The following is a 21,588-nucleotide window of genomic DNA, read 5'->3' on the forward strand; positions in this document are numbered from 1 at the left end:
TATTCACCTCATCTCTCTGTGATGTAGATGCGGGAAATTAGAAGCTGGTTTGCATGACGTACCTGGTATACATACTTACAATGTGTCTTTCTGATTGCTTGAAGGACTTGTTATTGTCGAAACAACAAATTCAGTTTACCTGCCCCCTGGCTAATGAAAACTTAAATGGTCATAACACACTACGATAAAACTTACCGTTTTCGACATTATTTCGTCTTTGGGGCGGGGCCTAACAAGTTTGACAAGATAATTCAGGATTTATACTAAAAACAATTCATAACAAAATTTATTTCCTGTGCACCCATAACACTTTTCATAATTACCGATTACACAAGTATACTACAGAAAATGTAATGTGCTCAGGCTATATTCTCTATGTTTGTGTCTTTTATTTGTCTTGAATTATGAATACGATAAAAACGAAAGAATTTCACAACGCCGAAAACGGAAAGTCTTTATGGCAGTGTTATAAACAACATCGTTGGTATATGCTCGGGGGCGGAGCTACGTCACGGACGTTCTACGTTGCTACGGCGCGCACCACTGTACATGCATTTCTATGGGCTCTGTGCGCGCTGCTGTGGAACGACGGTCGAGTCGGTGAAAATTCGAGAAAACAATACAAACTCAACTTTGAAGTAATCCCGAACAACCAAATTTATATATGTTACGCACGTAGGGCTAATCTTGTTACACTGTTCAGAGGAATCTCAACAATCATCCCAAAGTACCGTTTTCTGCGAGTTTTGGGCCTTTGTTTTCACCGCCGCGGATTGCCAGGCGGTGAAAATGCCCGGATGTCCGCCCCCGAGGATAGGTTATAATTGAAACTTCATTGCTAAAAACAGATTAATACATCAGGTCACATGACTTATACTATAGCTTGGCAATACCTTTACGCAATTTTCAATAATGCCAATTTATTGACAGAATGCTAATTTGTGTCATAATTATGAAAATGATTTGTAGTATTTTTTAACTTTTTTTTTCAAGCAGTTAAAACGATATATGACTTATGAGCTAAAATAACATCACAATAATCATGTGACTGTTCAAATTGTCAGAGGTTTCAAATAGTACTTCTAACGAATCTCCATTCATACTCTGCATTTCAGAACTTAAATAACAAAAATGTTTAATTTAATTCAAAATTCAAAAACAAAGACCAAAATTGTTTTCTTTAATTATGTACAAGATTTCATCCGAATATTATGAATATCCACATTTTCTACTGGTATAAAGAACACAAATATGTAGATTATTTAGTGGCGTCACAACCCACATAACCATATCACATCCTACCAGACGAATAAAGATGGGACGTTCTCTAGACCCAGGTACACTTGTAAGTTACCTTTTCACGCAAGTTCTTGGTATTTTTTATTTTGAACATTGCATTAGTACAGTTACAGATGTAAGTAAGTTGCCTAGAAAATGCTTTCAATCAATATTACATTCAAAATCTGCCACCGCAATTTATTACAGACATACCTTTGTCCTATGTTTATTCTTTTTCTACAACTAATATTTTCAATAGGAATTTTCTTGCGTCATGCGCACTATGCGATCCACATCATCTACACATGAAGCACTTGAAGCATTGATGAACGATATATATAAAATAATCATGTATGTATTAAACCAGCATGCATATGTGGCAATGTATCATCTTAACAAATTCATTCGGCTATAGATTATAATAATTCACTTGTTTTTATTTTGAAAAAAACACAATATATGACTATTATAACTTTCATGGTGGCTACTAGGATAAAGTGTGTTACATTATTGCTGACTATTCATTAGTCAAAAGAAATAGTGATTACAGAAAATGAAAAAAAAACGAAGACATTATGTAGTGTACATCATATAATAACATTTCGATGTTATTCACTGTTTGTGTTAAATCGTCGGTGAAAGACGATGTTCTGCTTCATTATATATTTTGCTGTTTTCTGTATTATGAACGCTATAATGCGAATATTTTTTAAAGTAAAATACATGTGAACATAGCCACTCGCCATTTTGGAGTTTATACACAGTTCACTAGATAATACCAGAGGTACATTACTTGGGGTTTGCAACGCGCATAGTACTGTGTGGTGACATTATGTCAAGATCCCATTCAAGTCTCATCTCGTAGATAGCGTCATATCGTGAGCAGGTATTTTGATCTGATCCACCCAGTACCCTAGTTACTTCGGGCATGCGCATTCGCATTTTTCTGAGTTGGAACGCTTATGCGAGAGCGAGATTGAAACGGGATCTTGGTATCATGTCACCGGAGTTTCAAACTCCAAGTAATGTACCTCTGATAATACCCACGATGCTCTGTCCATGGTATTATAATGCTGGACATTGGGGAGTCGTCACCAGCGCATGCGTCAGGTGGCCAAAGCGTGTCATTGTTTACAAACAAACATCTACCCATGAGTCTTTGCGTTTTTAGCGTGTGTTGTTATCGTCGCCTGGTACTCAATTCCCGCGCGTGCGCAGGTGTTAGGTAAATATGTTACAATATGTATATTATTGGTCTTGAAACTTGAAACCCCAATGTCAGATTGCTACATGATTATACAGGGTTTCTAGTCAAACTTATCACTACTGGTTACACTAATGGTTATACAATTATTATTAAGGTACAGATGCAGGTTCGTGGGCACTAGGAGTGAATTTTTATTCTGCTTCTTCTTACCCAGACAGTTTTGGCTAAGTAGTGTTAAAATTTCGAAGTATTGTCGATGCTGGAACCATGGAACTATAAACCCATGCTGGAACATACTCAAAAAACAATTATAGGGAACCGAGGCACGCGTATGTGATTAAAAGTCCCGAAAGTTTGTTTACGTTGCTCTTTGATTTTCAAGTCACTGTTGATGTTATATTGCTGGCCTCAGTTACGGTGCGGCGGTGTGTGACTTCCTGTCCCGGACCCTGTTTGCTTACCTCAAGCGCTATCAAATAGCCTCGCAAACTAAAAAAAAACACAGACAAGACGTAGACGCTTCCAGCATGCAAGCGAAATAAAAAAACATACAGTTGTAAATGATAAGTAAACTTTTTCACCCTTACCCTGCAACATGTCGACAACTTCCAGCCTGGAAGCTTCTAGTCAAGTGGATTTAGGGTTTGATCCGGAATAAAATAGTACATTAGCGAATGTTGTTTCAAACGTTAGCTAAGGTCATTGAGAATGACCAAAAAAAACCCAAGACCTAAACCGTTGGGCAATTTTTTTAGAGCATGTTGAAGATTTATTGTTTTTAAGCACTGATTTTACCTACCGCAGATATCCAACCATGCAATAACCTTTAATTACCATTGAAATGTATTACTGTATAGCAACAATATTTTAAAAACAATGAATGAAATATAAATCTGCATCTGTAACAGATCACTGCAACATGCATGATGACGTCATATATATTGCTGACGTCAGAAGTTCGTCGACCTTGTGAAGCCGATGTCCTTTAAAAGCTAGTAGTCCAGTCAATCTAATTTGATTTTTAGGTCAACCCAGATAAAATTGCAACAGAAAGTTTCTTTGCAGATTTAGCAACAAATCAAACATCTATAAACAACATATCAAAAGTCTACCAAAATCGGACAAAGGGAATATATTGTCCATATAATGGAAATATTAAGCCATTTTATTGATGCAGTAAGACGTACATATATAAATGCATATGGGATAATAATGTTCAATATATCCACTTATTTATCACACTTATCATATTTAGTCAGCCAAAAATTGTTTGCGCATTGTGAAGCAAATAGCGCCCTCTATATGCAAATGCAAATGTACTTTGCTGCAGTCGGTCTCCATAACTCACACCTCCCACAAATTATACATCTGCATAAAAACATACAAACAAATCGTGTTTATCAAAGTATATGTGATTGTATCATGTAAAGATTGGTGATACAATGGTAATATATATGAAGGACATTTCACAGTTACAGGTATGTGGAATGATCACATAATGAAGGGGGCTTATATCATGGTTTGATGTGGTAATACCAAAAGAGTGATTGTCAAGACTTGTGAGGTATCGATTATATCAATAAATATGTCAAAGTTGGTGGTGGTAGAATGTGTGTTGTGTTTTGTCATACCTTCATTCTGTTTGGGATTGGTATGAAAATAGGTTGGTTGGTTGGCCAATCATCAAATCAGGATAGTATAATTCTAAGTTTATAATATTATAGTTGATCATCATCATCAAGATCCAGATTGGGTGACTTTCTACAGCTTACACCTGTATATTCATCACACATGGGGGAGCATTCTAGTCCATGTTTTCTACATGTGCAACGTCTCGTTCAACAGTCTGCTTTACATGTACATCTGATAACTTTTAGTAATTTGTCAGGTGCAGAAGGCTTGTCAGTTTGGATAGCAAGCAATTTTCCCTTCTTCACTTTCCAGCCCATTCTTCTGGATTAACATGAGTTTGCCCTTTCCACATCAGAACCTGGTGGTATACCCGTTGACTATTGTAACCTACAGCTGCAGATGTTAGTGGAATATTCTCAGGCCCTACACATGTAACGCTTGTAGCAACTTTCTGAAAAAAATTCACATTCTGAGTGAATCCAATGTTTCATCGGACTTGCCACCATATAAAAGGACCAACGTTTTTTCTCCTGACTTCACAATGTCGTCTTTTGAAGCATCATCTTGGTCAAACACTGAAGCATGACATTGAAACTGCTTGTTGGTTTGGAATTTTTTCAAGGACAGACCCTTTCCTAAGCCATATATCCTTGATGTGGTATCACAGCCTAAGACAGCATGTATAAATAATATGTTTTTTGCAAGCAAGTGGTCCTAGTTTGTTTTATGTCCCACGCTTTGACTTCCTTTTTTGTATTTCGCCGTGCCTCTGGTTTTAAATACAGTTTGTGACTATTTAACACTAACAAGTCTGTGTCCTCACCTACAACTACTGGTGCATTGACAGCAGAGTCTACAGCATCTTTTCAGCATGTCGAACCTTGATTCCCTTCACCTTCAGTTAAGTTCCCAGGATATTAATGAAGCGCTGCTTATTTGCTGCATTTGCAAGGAGCTGTTGTTTCTTCATATTCATAACCATGTCAGAATCAAAGTTAACACTAGTAGACATTTTCCCTATTGAACGCCTAAGATGAGTTGTGTCTTTTGTTGATGGTCTATCTGGATAGCCATCAAAACAATTGTTGATTCTTTACCATATTTGCGGTCAGTGTAATCAAGGTTAAGTTTGCAGGTGCCCTTATATGTTAGTCCTCGGGGCCATGGAACTCTCTGTAAAAGTGAACCTCCATCAATAACATGTTTAACCTCAATGGACATGTTACTAGTAATGGGACCAACACGTTTCCAGACTGCTTCGGCTAAAGCTGGCTTGTTTGCTTCCCACATCAGTCCATCAGAGGCAAACAATGCTGGTGGATGAGTACACAGCTCATAGGTGAAAAGACTGGACAACTCGTCTGTTGATACAATTCCCCTTGCAATGGAAACAAGTCTTTGAAATAACAACTGGGGATCAACTTGTACTTAATCTACATCAAGCTTTAATGATGTTTTCACACTTAATGTTTTAGCCTGTTCTTTTTTAGTGAATGAAAAATCACTCGCGCTTTTTCTAATCATAGACTTTATTATTTCAGCACCAATAGACCTAGCATTATCGACATTTACTGTGTCATCAGCAACAACTCCAGTAGCTATACTACATAGAGAAGAGTTGTTCGTGAATGGATTTCTTGCATGAAGAAACTGAACCAACTCCATTAGGTCATTATGATCTCTAATTTGCTTGGTCTTTGCACTCTCTTTGTGTTGCTCATTTGTGATGTAAAAAACACCAGTGAACTCTTGCATTGCACGGTTGACTTCTGTACATACAGGTGTTGAGAGTAGCCAAACGATATGTTCCATTTCTGACATACCTCTACCCCTTGTCATCCCACCACTTGTTTTGACACTCCTCATGAACACTTGTTCAATTGCAAGATCAGTCGATATACCTGCCCAGTACCTGTCTGTTCGCCTAACCACATGGTATTCACTATTCAGGAATGATCGAAATACGTCAGCATTACTTTCTGGTAGTTTTGACATAATCTGAAGATATATGTAAACTCACTTTGCATAAAGATTATGACCAGATGCAGCAAAGTATGGAAGCATGTCTGAGTGATTTCCACCACAAAGGCTGGTCAGAGGTGAGCACTGGTGTTACTTCTTGGCTTGTTCACTGTTGAAGCACATAGTTGAGAAGATACATGGTCCATCAGTTGATTTCATATCGATCATTGGCATGAACACTATAGATGAGACCCCAGGGTGAGGACATTGATGTACCATTTGCATAAAACCATTCCAAGATGGTCTAGATGGATGTAACAACCAAGAAATTTTCCACAGAAGATTCACATTCAATGTTACCTGCTATCAAACTGGGTAACTGGGCATACTTTAATTTGGCCATGCCCTGCTCATAATATTTAATATTGACTTTTGCAAAAAAAAAACTATATCCTCGGATGTGACATGAACTTTAGGTATGGTGTTGTTCTACAATATCCTTGGTGTTATGGTTGTTATTATGCCCATATCATGAAACGTGTTCAGCCTGTCAATGGTCCGATCATTATGGTAAACATTATCAGCTACATGTTGTATAAAATGTACAGGTGTGAAATCAGGAATGTCAGTTCCTTGGTGCAAGGTGGCACTACGTTCAAACTTCTGTACCTCTGCATATGATGAACTAAACCCATGACTATGGAGAGAATCAATGAGAAATCGTGAGCCAAACTGGCGATGATTTGAACAACAAGTTCTATTTGTAGTGGAGTCACTATAACTCGTGGGCGAACTGACTGCATGATGGCCTGCCCTATGGATGCCACCATAACATTAGCCCTGCATACAGTGCTGTGTGTACGGGGACGCGTTCTATTGATAGATGTCCCCACCACAGCCCTGCGTACCTATATAAACAAAGTCCGGGACTTTGAAAAATATAATTTTTTTAATGAAATAACATGCCCAGGTACCAAACATGATGATCGATCACCAGATATATCCAGAACTCCCAGTTCGGAGTCCAATTGTGGATGAAATCGGCTACTTTGCCCTATTAAAACAAACACATTATCTTGCGTGAATGAAATTAAAAATGGCGGCGCTTGGTGGATAATTTCTCCGGTACCTACGCGTTTACATTTTGTCCGTCTTTACTAGTCGCTTTTTAAAGACATTTCAGTTTCAGATAACTTTGTAATGGTTGTTACGGATAACTATCGTCATTTCAACCGATTTCGGCTGGGAAACTACTTATTTTTAACTTGCGCACCAATTACGGTGCGCTCCCGGACTTTGTCTATGGAGGTACGCAGGGCTGTGGTGGGGACATCTTAGACAGGCGCAGTCGGGGCGATTAATTTGTTTTGTAATTTAAATAAAATAAAAAAAAATCGCCAAATGGAGGTGTTAGCGCGAACCGCAGTCACAGGGATTTTGCGCTAACACCTCTATTTCGCAATTTTTTTTTTTTATTATTTTATTTAAACTACAAAAACAAATTAATCGCCCCGACTGCGCCAGTCTAGGGACATCTATCAACCGAACGCGTCCCGTACACACAGCACTGTACGCAGGGCTACCTTAACATCAGTGTCTTTTCTAACAAACATATCTTGAAGTAAAACTTTCAGGGCGGATGGAAGGTACTCAATGGCTTTCTCGGTGCATTGCATTTCTTCTGTGTTTCGGTATAAATGACTAGTCGTGCTGGACGATTTTATATATTTTTTAATAAGTTGTGCAGCCGTTTTAATGAGCCGATTTCTTTCGGATTCAGGGTCTTCATTCTTTGCATGACAGTAGAAATCATGTAAAATTGCTGATGCTTAGAAGGCTGGCTTGCACCTGTTGCACCCACTCATCTTCGTGGATCTTGAGTTTTGTTGTTGCAATGTTTCAATTCAGGGACGCGCAAATCTAAATTTATCACAAGCATAAACAAGACGCGTTTAGTACAAACAAGGCCTTCAAATCTTGGTAAAAGTGGTCAGTGTTTGCATTCAGAAAGTCTGAAAGTGTTCAAGCAAAAGAATTGCGACATAATCTTGTGCTACTTAAGGTTCGTCTGGTTGCCATATAAGGAAATCACGTGATGATAAAAGTCACATTGACTTTACAAACTGAGCAATTTATTATGATTGAAAGTCATTCAAAGACTTGCATATGACTTGTTTTAACTATATTAAAATATGATTACTCTAAACAGAGTAATTAATAGCAAAGTGTTTATATAAGTCTTACCATAACAATCTTCCTTGTGTAACAGGATTCAGCTATATTTTGGGAATTTCAGGGTGTTAAAAAAAACCTGGAAATTACAAACGAGTATTAAAAGTTCAAACTGTTTCCTAGATGCTGGTGCTTAGAAATAAAGGAAAGATATTTTGTTATACCGACCCACTATTAACAAGTGGCTAAATTGTGACAATAAATGTGTGGACAAATATTTGAGATTAATTTTGGTGTAGACAACTCTCGTTTAATTATTTTACACCATTACAAGTTGTTAAATTGAGAGAATAAATGTCTCAACAAATATTTAATACTTAGTTTGGTGTAAACAACTCACGTTTGATTAATTCCCACAATTACAGGTTGTTAAATTGAAAGAATAAATGTGCGGACAAATATTTTAGACCTATTTTGGTGTAGACAGCTCTCGTTTATTATTTTACACCATTACAAGTTGTTAAATTGAGACTAAATGTGTGGACACATATTTTAGACTTATTTTGGTGTAGAAAAGTTGCATTCAATTTACTTCCACAAATTACAAATTGTTAAATTGAGAGAATAAATGTGTGGACAAATATTTGAGACTTATTTTGGTGTAGACAACTCTCATTTAATAGTTTTACACCATTACAAGTTGTTAAATTGAGAGAATAAATGTATGGACAAGTATTTGAAACTTATTTTGGTGTAGACAACTCTCATTTGATTAATTCCAACAATTACAAGTTTTTAAATTGACAGAATGAATGTATGGACAAATATTGACCATTATATTTGTGAGTAAATACCTGTTGTTTAATTAATTTCCACCTCTACAAGGTTGTTAAATTGAGAGAATAAATGTGTCGACAAATATTTGATACTTATTTAGGTGTAAGAACTCGTGTTTGACCAACTTCCACCATTGCAAGTTGTTAAAATAATGAAATAAATATCCTGGTAACATTGGATATTTGATTTAATTGTGAAATTTTCTAACAAAATGTTAACTGCTGGCTTCGAACCCTCAATCAACAATTCCGCAGACACAGTATAAATTCCACAACACCACAGAAGATATTCGTCTGTTGCCTGAATTGTTTTCGTAATATAGGGAACGCCATCGACACTTTAAAACAAAACTTACCTTGACTCTGGTCTTGTTTAAGCTAATTTTGTTTTATTTTGATGGCACGCTTGTGTACCACGCCACGACGTTGGTCGTTAAGTGGTGTTCATTTTTCTAACTACACCAGTGTTCCGATGAGTTGAACGGAAAAGCCAAAACGACTGCTGGTTTCTGATTGCTTCGGTTCTGGTGAGTGTGTTTCTAGTGAGATTCAAACCCATGTCGTTTGTATTGGGCGTTTTTTATTTCCCATGTTGGCTACGCCGTAATATCCAACTACTTCCCCGATTTATTGTGATTTTGAGAGTGTTTAATGATGTCTTCTTCACGGTTATACACATGTTTTGTTGACTTTAGAAAAGCTTTCGACAGAATCTCAAGGGATGCACTCTTACTTTAGTAATAAAATCTATTTATAAGGATATTAAATATAAAATTAAATTGTCAGAGGGTATAACTGATGGATTTCAGTCTACCTGTGGAGTTAGACAAGGCTGCAATTTATCACCAACTTTATTTAACATTTTTCTGAACGATCTGCCAGAATTATTTGGGGATCAAATTGATAAACCAGTTCTAATGGGCGAGAAACCTATAAGTTGCATCCAATATGCAGATGACCTTGCACTTATTTCAGAAACGGAAGACGGCCTACAAAGCTGTTTGAACAAATTAAATGACTATTGTATAAATTGGAATTTAGAAGTAAACGTAAAGAAAATTAAAGTCATGGTATTTAATTGCAGCAACAGACTGATTAAAAACCTGAATTTTAAAATCAACAACCAAGACATAACAGCTGTTAGCGAGTTTTGCTATTTATGGGCAATATTTACTCCAAATGGCAAATTTAAAACAAACTTATCTATGTTAAAAAATAAATCAATAAAGGCTCTTTTCAGCATCAGCCAAACAGTCTTAAACCACAAAATAATCTCACCAACACTTAGTTTGAAAATTTTCGACCAATTAATTTCACCTATATTCATGTATGGTGCAGAAATCTGGGCCAATGAAATCACAACTGACAGTAACAGTTTAGAGCAAGTTTGCAGTCATTTTTACAGGTTTCTCCTAGGAGTGAGTAAAATGACGCCAATTAGTGGTTTGAAAGCAGAACTTGGTAGGTTACCAGTAAAATTAAAAATTAATTTGGCTCAAATTAAATACTGGCATAGACTATATAGTCTGCTAGATAATCACATTTTAAAATTAGCCCTGGATGAAATGATAAAAATTAATTCAAACTGGGTAAGGACTATTAATGCTACACTGGGACATGATCTAATTAAAATAAAAAATGATCACAATATGGAAAATTGGAATCAAATACTAAAAAAAGTAAAACTCAGACTATCTGATATTTATATTCAAAGATGGAGAGAAGAACTAAATTTCAGTGAAACCAATGAAAATAGGGGAACAAAACTGAGAACATACAAACTATTCAAAGTAAGTTATAATATGGAAAATTATTTGCAAAACATTTCAAATTTCGGCCTCAGGAAAATGCTTTCAAAATTCCGTCTGAGTGACCACAACTTAGAAATAGAATTAGGTAGAAGAACAAAGCCCAAAATAGAATTAGAAAATAGACACTGTAATAAATGTAACACTAAAGCATTAGGAGATGAAAAACATTTCCTGCTATTTAGTACTGGCTATATAGAACAAAGAAAAAAACTGTTTGATGAGTGTGCAATAAATATTTACACAATGGATGTGAATTCCATATTTAAAAAGATTATGGAGAATAATATAGCTTTAACAAAATACTTAAAGAGCACAATTTTTAAAACCACAGAAAGTAATTAATTTATTTTTTTCTTTTATTTTACTAACATTTTATTTTTATCTCTTATGTATTGTATGTTTTTATTTTCATTGTATTTATGTTCCTTACCATACAAAAACCCTCTGAAGGTTTTTAGTAGTGTAATAAAGTTATATAAATTATCATTATATTGTCACGTGATTTGTTTTACCTTATGTGTAATGTATTAAGTATCTTTATTCCTCAGCTCCTGAGAGCGAGGTTATTTGTAGATATGTTGGCGATCGCCACTGTGTCTGCGGAAGTACTATGGGAGATTGCATGATGGGAGTGAAAAGTCTTTGGATCTGTAAAATAATTTTAGAAAAGTGAAAACTAAAGCGACTGTGAAATAAAGGTTGGTTTTAAATATTAAATATCATGAAATTTGGATGTAATAATTAAAGGAAATTGAACTGGTATGAAAGGGCAGTAAATTTAGCCGGAATGCAAGGTCAGAATCCGGGGTCAAAATACATCCATCAAGGCGGTTGCAAAGTGTCAACAACTGGAAAGGTGAAAGACTTCGTTTGCAGTTTGTGTGAATGTCCGGGGAGAAAAAATCATGCAAATTCTGTGCTTCAGTAACAATATTTGCTACTTGTTTGTGCAATAGAAATTAATACAAGAAATTCTGCCAAAAGACATAGTAGTAAACAAAACAACCTTGGGACGTTTATCTTGAGAAATTGAGAAGACGAAAATCCCTTGGGACAGCCGATGTGAAACAATGGACATGCTCGCCAGGGTATCAAGGTTATTTTGATTATTTGAAGATAGAAACTGCTGCTTTATGGAAGAGCAAAGTTTAATGTCATTGGCACAGTAATGACGTTTTTAGAGGGGTGACTCGCTAGTATTCGCCGTGATTCCAGACTTTTCATTCGGGTTTATACAACACTTACTTGTTACTATCAAGAAGGTTTAATGTCTTGTTTGTATTTGCACAATGTGAATGAGGGGTTTATTGTCAAAATATATACAGGTGCTTGTATGCCTATTGAAACTATACAAAATTCGACCAATGCACATCTGTTTCATGTGTTAAAAGAACGTTGCGATATTCTCATGGAATTGTTAAAGGGCGGCAGTCATCGTGCCGCGTCCTGTTCGATATGGTGCTCATAGCGACGTATACAACGCGTGTAAAATACATTGTTTATTTACATGAAATTCGAACACGTGCTGCGCGACGACCACCGCGCTTTAAATCTTGGTATCATTTCCAACTGTCACCAAACTGTACGTTTTGACGACTCGTGTGTAATTCTGGGACTTGTAATAATTTTCTGGGAACTGTACAGCAAATCGCACATTTTTCTTATTAATATTTCATAGTTTTTTTAAATTTCAGTTTTTATTGTTCATAATTATTTACAGTAATAACATATTTTTCCGATTATGTGCATGACAGCTTTGCCCACACACAATAAGACAGGATGATATGTACGAATATGTGCGAGTATGTTTCATGGATAAATAGGCCACTCATTTGCTTCAATTCCAACTACATCTCTGGAAATATCACTTGCTGTTTATCATCCATATTTTGATATCACACAATGTGTCGATTGCGTATCTGGAAATTCTAACTACTATTTTGCAAAATTTAACCAGCCTTGCTTCTACCAGTCCCATATTGTCCTTCACAGTGAAGGTTAATGCAGATATATTGTAAATTACACAGAGGTAACACTATATTACATTTCCCTTCACATTCCCTTGTATTACATAACAATCTTTGAACTGAGGCAGTTATGGTTCTACAACCATCACCAGTTCTCTTGTTGTAATTTGTATATACCAATTCGTATATACCGAGGAAACGCCGCCGATTGAAGGTCAGGTATTTTTTGACGTCACCAATTCGTGTGTAGGTACGGCTTCTTGATCTGTGCCTTTGTTTCCTTTGTTGCTGCCTTAACGGCTCGGGGTTATATACAATAGCCCCAAAACTGTGAACTCGTTATCCGCCATCATACTGATTATCGACAACCTGGGGAGTCGCATATTGGTTGTCTCTTATTTACTCCCAAAATGGCCGACGAAACAACGAAGCAACCACTCCAGGTACGTGTGGCCATGCATCCTCATTGACATGTGTATGTTAGCTCCGTGTTGCGTTTGTACTCGGTGTATATCGGCTTTGCGCATTCTTCCGTTTCCGTGTATCTGGGCGGCAACCGCCGTCGTGTGCATTTTGTTATTAACTAGGGTGACGCAAATGACCGACATTTATTACGAACAATGTTATGTTTATTCTGTTTCAAACAGCGACACACAACTTCATCGGTAAATCCGCGTGTCGTCAGACTCACGAGACCACAGCTGTAAATTGTTGTGGACCTCGGTGTTTGGGGAAGTCTTGTACCATGTTGTGAACATTAACAGCAATTTGAAGACCGTGACGTAAATGGATCGCGACACACAGTCACTTGGGGGCTGAAAATCAATAAATACTAATTTTCAATAAAAATCATACGCTATACGTATATAAATAAACAAGTTGTGAAACACGGCACCGAGTAAATCGACACCCTGTCGGTTTCAAATGTCGATTTCTTACCTTAAAATGCGAAACAAAAATTTTAGAGGGGATCAGGTGTTACGTTAATAACCATTGTTCATAATCGCTAACTTGGTTTTATTCAAAACTGCACAAATCCCGCGTTTTCTGATGATATCCGACGATTTCATGAACGAAAATGGCCAGCAGCCAGAATCAAGGGGGATTCGCATAGAGTTCTGGGTAAATCAAGGAAATACTCGCTGTTACGGCACGCCTGATTGGCTGAAAATGAGTATGCGCACTTGATTTACCCAGAACTCTGTGCGAATCCCCCTTGATTCTGGCTGCTGGCCATTTTCGATCATGAAATTGTCGGATATCACCAGAAAACTCGCGATTTGTACAGTTTTGAATAAAACCAAGTTAGCGATTACGAACAATGGTTATTAACATAACACCTGATCCCCTCTGCACTTTTTGTTTCGCATTTTAAGGTAAGAAATCGACATTTGAAACCGACAGGGTGTCGATTTACTCGGTGCCGTGTTTCACAACTTGTTCAGGGAATATACCTTTTTACCTATATATTTTACATTGAACTCGTCAAAAATTAGTGAAAATAAATTCCATACAAAACACCCAAAAGTTGTTTTCAGCGAAAATTAATTCCAACCATCTAAACTAAAGTATTTAAAAGTAGTTTCTTTTTCGCTTGCAATTGATTTTTCGCTGAAAGAATGATTCAGTGAAAATAAAATCCAGCAAATGTACCTTTTTTCCTATATTTTACATTGAACAGTGAAATTAAATTCCATACAAAACACACAAAAAGTCTTTTCAGCGAAAATTAAATCCAGCTAAAATAAAGTATTCTACAGTATTTGATGATGAAATCCTGATGAAAAATTAGGAAAAAATATTATTGATTCAAATGAATTTTCAAGTAATAATAAAAATAAGTACCAGTGACTTTTTGTCACTGTGAGTCGTCTTTTGGGTGTTAATTGTTATGTGTTTGGATGTAAAAGTAATACATTCATTATGCTGGTACTTTATTAATATTACGTGTTAAAAAACTATAAATAAAAAAACTACATGACTGCATGTCTTTTTTAATATTCTGATGATGGTACAATGTATAATGCAATGTGTATTTAGAATTGTAACATCAACATGTGAATGATGAGGTGAAATTATTAATTATGTTGTTGTGTTGTTTGAAAAGGACAGGGTGAATGTAGACTATTTTGTTTGTAAATTAATCTGTCTTGGATTACACTAGTATATTTTCAATGTATAACCAAAATTAATTGCCATAGTTGTTTTGTCGAAATGTGATAGTTGTAAGAACCCCAGTGATTTGAAAATTGCAGTTCAATGTACTTTAGTCAAATGTAGTTGCGCCCTCCTTTCTAGAGTGTTTGACAGTTATGTTTAATGAGCCTCGCTTTTAGCACCTGTTCTGATTGCAATTGACAATTTTAATTAAGTGGTAAAGTGACTAAATTTCTAATCAATGTCTGTGTTAAATTCTTTATTTTTCCTCAAATTACATGCATTTCAATGAGATAATGTTTCAGGCTTGAGAGACCTAGTAATGAGGATCTTACACCGAGTAAAGGCCTTGCATTTCATTCTAGTTTTACACATCATCTTTCTTTGATTTGCCAGTTATATATTTTAATAATTGTCCAGATATATATTTCTAGAATTTGCCAGGTATTTATTTCATTAATTTGTCAGATATATATTTCTAGAATTTGCAAGGTATTTATTTCTTCAATTTGTCAGATATATATTTCTAGAATTTGCCAGGTATTTATTTCTTCAATTTGTCAGATATATATTTCTAGAATTTTCCAGGTATTTATTTCTTCAATTTGTCAGATATATATTTCTAGAATTTGCCAGATATATATTTCTAGAATTTGCCAGGTATTTATTTTTTCAAAATTGTCAAATATATATTTCTAGAATTTGCCAGGTATTTATTTCTTCAATTTGTCAGATATATATATTTCTAGAATTTGCCAGGTATTTATTTCTTCAATTTGTCAGATATATATTTCTAGAATTTGCCCGGTATTTATTTCTTCAATTTGTCAGATATATATTTCAATAATTGCCAGGTATTTATTTCTTCAATTTGTCAGATATATATTTCTAGAATTTGCAAGGTATTTATTTTCTCAATTTGTCAGATATATATTTCTAGAATTTGCCAGGTATTTATTTCTTCAATTTGTCAGATATATATTCTTAGAATTTGCCAGGTATTTATTTCTTCAATTTGTCAGATATATATATTTCTAGAATTTGCCAGGTATTTATTTCTTCAATTTGTCAGATATATATTTCTAGAATTTGCCCGGTATTTATTTCTTCAATTTGTCAGATATATATTTCAATAATTGCCAAGTATTTATTTCTTCAATTTGTCAGATATATATTTCTAGAATTTGCAAGGTATTTATTTTCTCAATTTGTCAGATATATATTTCTAGAATTTGCCAGGTATTTATTTCTTCAATTTGTCAGATATATATTCTTAGAATTTGCCAGGTATTTATTTCTTCAATTTGTCAGATATATATTTCTAGAATTTGCCAGGTATTTATTTCTTAATTTGTCAGATATATATTTCTAGAATTTGCCAGGTATTTATTCCTTAAATTTGTCAGATATATATTTCTAGAATTTGCCAGGTATTTATTTCTTAAATTTGTCAGATATATATTTCTAGAATTTGCCAGGTATTTATTTCTTAAATTTGTCAGATATATATTTCTAGAATTTGTGAGATGTATGAGAGCTCTTATTTCTTCATTTAGTTCACCTGCACTTGTTCTCTATTGCTATCTTTTTACACTTGATTGCTTGGGATGTGAAACGAAGCATATGCCGGCCGTAATCAGACAGTGTAGCATGTCTATTGATTAGTGTTGTGAATAACGTGCACGTACAAACCAGAGACATGACCAGAATCTATCTCGCACACAATGAGAAGTAGTTAACAGCAAAGTTAGCGAAATTTAATATGTGCAGAGTGGTATCATGGGAATTCTCTTCAAGTTCTCAAATACATTTCAAACATTGTGCTAATTATATGTACATGCATTTAACCCATCGCCTGCGTCTCTTTCTGTAGAGGTTTTAAGCAGATGACATGTTGAAATGAACTTCCATCTCCCTTGTGTGTACCTGATTTGAATATAATGAAGTAAAAATGCTTGTCAATGATTATGCAAATCATAATTTAAATTTATGAAATCAACGCATGAACCTAAACTTTGTTAGTAAATATTTATTTTAAAAAACCTTCAATTATTTTTGATTCTTTGCTTTTCAGGTATTTTAACGGAATTAAAAGCTTGCATACCAGAATGCCTATCTGTTGTGGGGTTCACAAATTATACAATAACTGAAAGCAATATTGAAATTGTCCACATGGATCAAAATGATGATGAAATTTTGTTTACAAAAAGAAAAATATATGCTCTGAATTTGGGCGGGAAAAATATCAGGCAGTCAAAGGGTTAATTGGTATATTTTGATCATCAAGATAGTACATCATTTGCAGAAATTCAAAATAATACTGAAATATTACATGTTTCCGTGGAAATACATGAAGGACAACATATGTTACCATGGCATGTGATTGTCATTCTATTCATACCTACTATGAGATTTTTCACAAAGCTAGGGAGGCTTTCACTTTCTGTTCCCTATACACTCACTGTGCCCAACAATTGACTTGTGGTTTCGAATGAGAAGTTGTGAAACCACAAAACATAATAATTACACAAAAATGAAAAAAAATAAAATAAAAAGGAACTCTTTTTATCAAAACAAAAATGGTAAAGATTTCAGAATAAATACAAAAGTACTGATAGCATTTTCTGCCTATAATGGGAAATAAAAATTAATCAAAAAATAGAGGAAAACGTTGAAATAAGTGACGAATTTGTGAAAATAATTTTGTGATGATAATTCAGTGAATGTATTCATGATTGTTAAAAGGGAACTCATGTCTTGCATAAAAGTTAATTAACCCTTGCATAATTACTTACCGTAATATCACAGGCTTCCAAGTGCCAAATTTTGTTGGCGCATGTAGTTATTTATCGAACAGTTCTACAGAAAGGGAAATTTAGCTGGTTAAAACAAATTATACCTCGATTATTTTTATTGTAGTCAATCTCACCTAAAAAATAAATTTCTTTCAAAACTGTGTATCTAGCTGATATTTTTATTTTACTTGCTAATGACTGAATTGTGCTATCGGTAATTAAAGCGAACCTAAATGCGGCCTTAATTTATGGTTGTGTATTTTTTAAACTGTATTCGAAATAATATTGCAGTGGTTTAATTTTGTTTTAATTATAACTGTAGCTTGGATAGGCATTTGAAGTGCTTACAATTTAACACCATGGAGGCCATTCATGGAGGGGAATAAATAAGGAACAAACATATTTAACATTCGGGTACTTTTCAAAGCTATGACGTTTTAGTATCTGATCGCATTCGTATACGCCATTGTACATAGCCGTTCATGCTGCCAAGCATTGTGTACTACTAGTATAAACTTAATTTTTATATGCACAATGTGCTTTTCAGAACTTGGGTTAGAGTCTTATGCGTTTGAACCACAGTATTCTGAGAGTGGAAGCTCAATTGCGTTAAAGTACCGTACTTTACCCGATCATAAGCCCCTCCCGAATATGAAGCCCATCCCTCCTTTTTTACTAGGTATTTATTGAGTTGAGGGCATTTACGATTATAAACCCAGAGTGTTTTTACTGGGCATCAACGATATTCTTTAAAATATGCGTGTAAAAAGTGTGTTTCATTTCATAATAATCGTGATTGGCATGGTAGTTTGGTTCGTGCTTTTATGAGAAAATTTGCATTAATTTCAGAGTGCATGGCGAACGTACACAACGTGGTTCGCATCCTTTCTATTCTGTCATTTACTCTGGATGAACCCCGATGTTGCAATTCTGGAGTAATCCATATTTCTTTCAGTAGTAGCTTTCAAAAAGCCAAAAATGTGATCGTTAAGTCGTGTACCGGTTATTTGGCATGAAGATAATGATAAATGCCTTTGACTGTTTCCCCACAGACCCTACCCAATATTTCACCGTAAATTCAGACGGTATGAAAATCGTATTGTAATAAAATGTATGTGTTTTTTATGAACATGTTTGTCTTGGAAATCAATGACGCATTTTTTTTCAAAAATAAATATTATTTTCCCGAGCCCGGCGTGGTGAACGAATAATTTTTTTGGATAATTTTTCGTTGTTGGGAAGATGGTTACTGTGTTTAAAACAAAATCATCTTTTCTGAGTTGGTCCTTGAGTATAAGCTCATCCCTTACTTTTCCCTTACATGTTCATGCCTCCGGGCTTATAATCAGGGAAGTACGGTATACTGTGAAGATTCAGATCAGTCCAGTGTGAGAGATGAGAGTATATCGTCGACAATGCCCCTTGTTCAAATGATAGTTTTATTTCAAATTAGACGGAAGTCTGTGAACAATCTGCTTGGTGTTCCTGTGACAATTGTCCCATGATTTGCCAGTGCAGCCCTGTGAATACATAGACGAAAATGTTTTCACCACCACCCTACGAACTCAAGATTGCGTACTCCAGCATCCAGACTTTGAAATAATTTGCACGCACAGTGCAGTACTGAAAACAGCATTTATTAGACAGTTAGACAAAACAAAATGCCTGTCTCGATCAATTGCACATCCACAATGTTTGTATGTTGATATGCTTGTAAATAACATTACCTTTTCTGTTTATACCTCATGAGAGCGTTTTTTATGGCAAGATGGCACAAACAGAAGTCCTTCGCAGGTTTATGGTTTCTCATATTTAAATCATCATAACTCTGAAGATAATCATTTTTTTTTATTTTTTTTTCAAATATATAATCAATATACATAACTTGATAAATACAAACACCAAATTAGGCTCTATTTAGTTCCTCTTTGAAATTGATGTGCGGGTTAAAATTATTTGTATGGTCATAGCGCCCTCTACAGTTGACTGCATCACATCAGTCGTGATTGATGAGAATTCTTTTGCTGGTTAGGCCGGATTCAAGAGCAAATTTAGGATCTGTAAGCTCTACTGTCTCTGTACTGTACTGTTTGTAATAATCTCATATTATTAAGATTCATATCAATAATAATTTTGAGAAAGAAGAAAAAATTTTACCATAGAAACCAGTGCAAAAATTAATGCAAATTTTTATCAATTCCCATGACATTTTCAAAACTATTGTTTATTGAAAAATTGTTCAGTGATTCTAAAATTGTTTTCTTCATTTTTGTATTCCGAATTTAATTAACCCATAGTAATAAAATTATAACTACAAATTTTGACAAATAATCTCAAAATTGCCTCTAACCTTAGATTGTGAAACTAGTTGAGAAAACAAAAAACAAAACAAAAACAAAAGTTTATTTCTTATTCAGATTTAGATTCTAATTCTAATGTCAGAATATTTTCAAATTCTCATTTATTTTACAGTTACATACTTTATTCAAATCCCAACTGAATACTCAATCCACTCATTTTAAATATCACACTGTATTATTTCAAGGGGATTTTCATTGCATGCATATAATCTCCCCATGAGAAAACACATTCAAGGATTACAATAGAACTGGGCTGTTAATCTACTTTGTTTTGATTAAACACTAATCAGTTAAATCAGATACTTATACATGCAAGCACTTAGTGTTTTAAGCTGTCCCAAATGGTACACTTCATATGCTAGAGGAATACTCAAACTGCAGAAATATAAGCATGAGGCCAATTTGTAGTCATCTATGTATGTTTTCATTGAATTTTTAAAATTGTATGAAGCACACAAACTCTGAATTACTTTATTCTTTATAGTACTAGGAAATAAAGATGCTACTGTAAAATCTGTATTAGAAACCGCGGCTTCTATCAAAATGGTACAATGCAATAGAGGGGATGCGGCTTCTATTAGAGCATCTACACATATGAGAAATGATGATTTTTTGGTTCTCAATTATTCAAAAAGAATGGGTGCGACTTCTATTAGGGATGCAGCTTCTAATACAGATTTTACGGTACATATCATTTGTAATTAATTACAACTCATGGGAAAAAAAAGGATTTAATTTTCACTGATTTACCACTAAAATAGCAAAAATTCTACAGTAAATGATATCGCAGATGCATCATGTCTCAGTACATATTAATGCAGCATTTAATGCAATTTTGTGCGAGTTGAAAGTGCTTGCATCAGGCAAAACTTGTACAGCGCCCTCTAGTGGCATGATGTAAACTTTTCCAGCACAACTGGGAGCGTTGTCTTTTTTTTTTAATGAACTTAACAGAGTAACATAGTAAATCTGGGTGATACAAAAACCCAATCTATGTAGAAGAGGATTTATTGTAGCTTGTTTTCTATAAAGAAATGTTAGAAGAGGTACCTGCTCACTGTGAAATTATATCTAATTGCTTCTATTAGTCAAAAAAAAAACATGTATATAAACACGATAACATGTGCTTCATCATTTGCACATATCTTGCTGAATAAGGATGTGAAGCTTTCCCAATTTTTCCAACATTCTAGATACTAGAGTAAGTTTTGATCATCTGTGATGATTTTCTAACAAATTTAGTTTGTCATTACCACAATCAAACTATGTCTGTTCTAATGCAGTGTCTGTCGTGTTAAGCATTTTGATCTTTATCATTCAAAAACATTAATTATTGTATTATTCTAGTTTTCTTTAAGTACTGTGTTTGAGTATTTTTTACATGTTTGATATACGCACAATTGTTTGCTTT

General features: G+C 34.8%; 1 protein-coding gene across 1 annotated transcript in view; it reads left to right on the top strand.

The window, feature by feature from the left end:
- Positions 1-13,242: 13,242 nt before the first annotated feature.
- Positions 13,243-21,588, top strand: part of LOC102800690 (transmembrane protein 272-like) — an 88,916-nt gene continuing 80,570 nt past the window's right edge. Inside the window, exon 1 of the mRNA XM_006824820.3 lies at positions 13,243-13,308. Coding sequence (XP_006824883.1) covers positions 13,276-13,308 — 33 coding nt within the window. The 5' untranslated portion in view covers positions 13,243-13,275. The remainder of the gene's footprint in view (positions 13,309-21,588) is intronic.

This window comes from Saccoglossus kowalevskii, chromosome 4 (assembly GCF_978046115.1).
Source record: "Saccoglossus kowalevskii chromosome 4, keSacKowa6.1, whole genome shotgun sequence".
NCBI lineage: Eukaryota > Metazoa > Hemichordata > Enteropneusta > Harrimaniidae > Saccoglossus > Saccoglossus kowalevskii.